The sequence below is a fragment of the Sardina pilchardus genome, chromosome 5, assembly GCF_963854185.1.
Source record: "Sardina pilchardus chromosome 5, fSarPil1.1, whole genome shotgun sequence".
Taxonomy (NCBI): domain Eukaryota; kingdom Metazoa; phylum Chordata; class Actinopteri; order Clupeiformes; family Clupeidae; genus Sardina; species Sardina pilchardus.
This window is the reverse complement of record NC_084998.1, coordinates 4,345,244-4,350,243: the sequence shown is the minus strand read 5'-3', so window position 1 is coordinate 4,350,243 and position 5,000 is coordinate 4,345,244. Positions and strand designations below refer to the sequence as shown.

Genomic DNA, 5,000 nt, shown 5'->3' with positions numbered 1-5,000 from the left:
AAAGGTCTTTAACTGTAAACATATAGAAGCAGTTAGATTTGTTTTGGCTCTCCTGTAAAGTTGGTGAAATGTCACTTACGCCCCTTTGGTTCTCAGCCCTCGATATACAAACTCATACAAACCAAGTATACTGTACATATCAAACTCATACTAACCAAGTATACTGTACATATCAAACTCATACTAACCAAGCGCATACATGCCAAGCACATACAGTACATACCAAACACATACTGTACATGCCAAGCACATATATACACACCAAACACATATACCCATGTTGCTTGTGCATGATTTCATTCTTGCTGCTAGGCAGCCTAGATTCCATGGACCTAATTTTCGCCTCAGCCAGGGAACCAATCACATACATACCATACACACACCAAACACATTCTTATCAAAACAAATTCACACCAAACACATACGCCAAATGAGATTCAGGCATTGGTTGACCATGTTGAAAGCAATGAGTTGAATCATTTGACCAGGTTGATGCAGGGTTTGTGAAGCAATGCTTTTTAAATGATCTTGTAGTCTTCACTAATGCGTTCACTGCAACTCCCCAGTGGTTTACTCTGTTTAGAATATGTTCTGTACTGATTCCCAGTGCAAAAGGCAACACATTTGTAAGTGGATAAATGCACTGAGTGATTTTTACAATTTAGAGAGAAACAATCCAACTAATCATGCCAAAACACAAACATACTGTAGAACTGAGCACACTTGTGTGCAGCTGATTCAAATAGGACCAGACTTGTGTTGCCCTATGACGACAAAACAGCTATTTCTTTTATAAATAATGATATAGTTTTGACTGAAGTGTTTCATTTTCCAATAGATCTGAAGGAGGTGTTCTGCTATTTTAAAAGCACCGGAGGCTACAACTTTCTGCATGGATTTCAAGTGGGATTTTTATTTTTCCAGACAAGTGGCTGTGCTTTGCTTGATCACAGAGAGTGTTACACTCTGTGCATAGAAAATGTGTTGCAGAAATAAACATTTGCTTTCTTATTTGGGCGTAGGGTTGTGTTAGTTGTATGTAGTGTTTTGAGATAAAAGGGCCGGTTTTAAAGATTGTGCCTAATTGCAAAAGCTGTGATACTATACATTATTTGCGGAATATGTATAGTAATGATTAGCTATTTCAAACTAATGAAAGGAAGGAGAAGGCTGCCCTGTGATCTCTTTGAGTGCATATGCATACATACAATCACACACACACGCACACGCACACGCACACGCACACGCACACGCACACGCACACGCACACATACACAGCTGCACATATTCACTGATTCACACAGAAACCAATACAGAAAAGTGTTTTCTTTATGAAAGACGCAGAATGCACACCTCATTTCCATACATTGTGTGTGTGTGTGTGTGTGTGTGTGTGTGTGTGTGTGTGTGTGTGTGTGCTGTCTCTCTCTTTTTGCATGTGTGTGTGTGTGTGTGTGTGTGTGTGTTTGTGTTTAGTGGACTGTGGACTGAATGGAGAGGTGCAAGGTACTGTGTAAGTGGTCCTTGATGCTTATTGGCACTCTGTTGCTGATGCTCTTGCAGTGGAGCTCAGCATGAATGGCCGACAGGAGGGAAATAAGGGAGGCACGGGGCTGCATGATCTGAGCCATGAAATAATCAAGGTCAACACTGCTCTTTAATGGAATGGCTATTTGTATTTAGCATAAGTGTACCACCAAACAGAAATGCAAACGTGCGTGTGTGAGTGTGTGAGTGTGTGAATGTGCATGTGTGTGTGAATATGCGAATGTGCATGTGTGTGTGTGTGTGTGTGTGTGTGTGTGTGTGAGAGAGAGTGTGTGAATGTGTGAATATGCGTGTGTGTGTGTGTGTGTGTGTGTTTGTGTGTGTGTTTGTGTGTTTGTGTGTGTGTGTGTGTGTGTGTGCTCTTGTGCATGTTTGTGTGTCAGAATGGTTGTGCCTAAGATGTCTGAATTGGTTTATTTATTCTTAGTCTGTGGTGACGTGTCCTCATTTTTGACCCGTTTTAAAGCTTTTTTAATGCAAAATAAAGCATGTACCCCTTCTTACGATTTTATGGGTCTGGCATTCCCCTGTTATGCTTTGTGTCGAAGAGCAACATGACACAGTTAACTCATGATTCAATATTATCCTTATTCTTTTATTTATTGTAGTTCTTTGATATATAGCCAGAGATTTGATTTGATATCCAGTGACAAATCTTTTTTAACAAAGGACATTTCTTAACCTTTCAGAAACGGCAAACAGTGGCACTAGATTACGTAAGACTGTGGAATTATGAATTACATAGAGTAGTAGACAAGAAAAGCAACCGACTTGGATGCAGAGAGGACACGTCAGGCATGATTCTGGGAGTACTTGAGCGGCTGTTTTGTTGTGTAGATCTGAAATGATTATATGATATGATTATGTGACTTACTGTAGCAGACGCTTTTGTCCAAAGTGACAAATAAAAACAATACAACAGTTAAAAACAAATCTGATATTACCAAATCTGCTTCCCTGTCTTTGTTGAAATCCAGGGCCTTTCTGTGACTGCGTCTGTCATATGGGTTTTCGACCAAAAAAAAAGAAAAAAAATGTAACATAGCAAATGTTATTGTTCCTTCTGAAACATGATGGGTGCCATGTTTGCATCACAAGCATGAGCACAGGTGGTAGGTGTTGTTCCATTGTGAACTCACCAGTCGGCATTCTCTAGGCCCCACAGCAGACGCCTCTGGGAGTATCAGAGGAGCAGCATATGGTGTGACTTACTGTAGGTACAATGGATGATTTGGGTCTTTTGAGGAGGTCTGGTGTAAAATGGCTAAGTAAATATCATAAAAGTACCAATTTCCGCCCCTTTCATTCAATTTTTTTTATCATACTTCAGAGTAATATTTGATTGATGAGCCTTACATTTTTCAGTAGCCATAAGTATGTAGATTTTAACAAAATTCAGATGGTTTGTAGTAGCTTGAGCTTTTACTGCCTGAAATATCCGATTGGGTTTACTTTGGTCGGAGCTGTGATGGCGCGTCATTTCTTGACCCATTAAATGACAATAATTTGATATTCTGTGTGAACATTTGAATGAACACGGCCATCTGATTCACCTTCCATTAGTCAGGGTGGAAGCCTTACCTCTTCCTCTGCACTTCCTCATGCCCCCTCGTGCCTTACAGGCATCATCCACATCTCAGCAATGAGGAGGTCTGAACACGTAGATCTTTACAGGCATCATCCACATCTCAGCAATGAGGAGGTCTGAACACGTAGATCATTACAGGCATCATCCACATCTCAGCAATGAGGAGGTCTGAACACGTAGATCATTACAGGCATCATCCACATCTCAGCAATGAGGAGGTCTGAACGCGTAGATCATTGGTTGAAGAGCATAAAGAGTGGTCTTCATGTAAATCTCTACATGTTAGTGACAACCACAAACTCTGGTCTGAAATTGCAACGAATTGCCACGCCATTGCACAAGAATATTTCCCAATACGCATTGTTATGCTTCTGTTTTCCTGGCAATATACGTATATCCTGAGTAGCAGGAACAGAGAGGAAATGTGAAAGTGGCATTGGGAACTTGGCCATAAACTAATGTTCTGAATAATATAAGTATTCTATCTGCCTTGGCCTTTTGTGTTGCCGTGGCGTCTGGTCTGACATTATTAAAAACGACACACCCCCATGCCCCCGTCTCCGCTCCTGCCCTTCAATCTCATAAATGGAGTCTTTTTGTCATTGTTTTGTGTCCTCCCCCCATACATATGTATTGTTTTGTTCCTTTTATTTGAACCAGGACGCACTGACACATAGACACCCTCGCGCATTCGGTCTTGTCTGACGGAAGCGCACACAACAAAATAATAATAAAAAAAAAACACGACTAGAAATTGGCTTTCTGCTTTCATTTATTGGTGTATTCAAATGATGCACATGGAACAAAACATTCTGTTCCAGTTGCCCTGGAAACTGCATAAAATGAACAAGAGCCATTTGCAGCACGCCGCACCGCTCCCTCAACCCGAACAGATTGAGAGGAGAGCGAGGCAGTGAGAGATCTGAGACATGCTGTTTGTCAAGAGTAGAGGAGAGAGAGGGAGAGAGAGAGAGAGAGAGAGAGAGGAGAGAGAGAGAGAGAGAGAGAGAGAGAGAGAGAGAGAGAGAGAGAGAGAGAGAGAGGAGAGGCCAAAGAGGAGGCAGCTGAAAATGAAGGCACCAAGAAGAGAGAGAGGCAGGGGAAAGGACGCGTAGAGGGGAGAGCGATAGGAGGAGATGGAGAGAGGAGAAAAAAAGGCAGAAGCAGACTAACAATGGGAGAGAGAGAGAGAGAGACCACTGTAAATATTGACATGCAAAAGAGGATGCTATAGACACCTCATTCCTTGAGAAGTAGGCTACTGTATAAACAGTTGATCACAAAAAAAGAAGTAGGCTACTGTATGTCGCTATGTTCACTATGGCTTGCTCAAACAAATTGACCTTTCATGTTCCTAAAACAAACCATACACCAGAAACTAGACATAAACAAGGTGGAGAAATGCTGAATATTGAGGCATTTGCAATATTTCTTAAATGAAAATACTCATTTATTGACATCATTTTGATATACAGTAGGTAGCAAGGAATTCAGATACATCCTAGTCCTTGCCGACGCCTAACAGAACTTCTTCAAAACGAAGACATTTCATCCGTTTATTTATATTGGACCCTTTCACTCGTGCACTCTCACTCCAGTAGGGTGATGCATGTCGAGTCTTACTGGTGGATTACGACCAGGGAATAACTGCGACTGTTCGCCAGCTACCAAAACAGTGTGTGAGGTTTTCTGATTGAACCTAATCTTAAAACAAACACAGTCTCACTTTGAAAACACCAGTATATTGAACCAGAGAGCCAATTGCTAGTCTTGTTCCAGCTTGCTTCAGGCCGAACGTGTGAGGGTGTCTGTGTGTCAGTACTTCCTGGTTAAAGTCCTACTTAAAGGCTCATCTGCTAGTGCC

General features: G+C 41.5%; 1 protein-coding gene across 1 annotated transcript in view; it reads left to right on the top strand.

The window, feature by feature from the left end:
* The window catches only part of tenm1 (teneurin transmembrane protein 1), a 158,850-nt gene that overhangs the window by 1,636 nt on the left and 152,214 nt on the right, over positions 1 to 5,000 (top strand). The window contains exon 2 of the mRNA XM_062535816.1: positions 839 to 970. Coding sequence (XP_062391800.1) covers positions 839 to 970 — 132 coding nt within the window. The remainder of the gene's footprint in view (positions 1 to 838; positions 971 to 5,000) is intronic.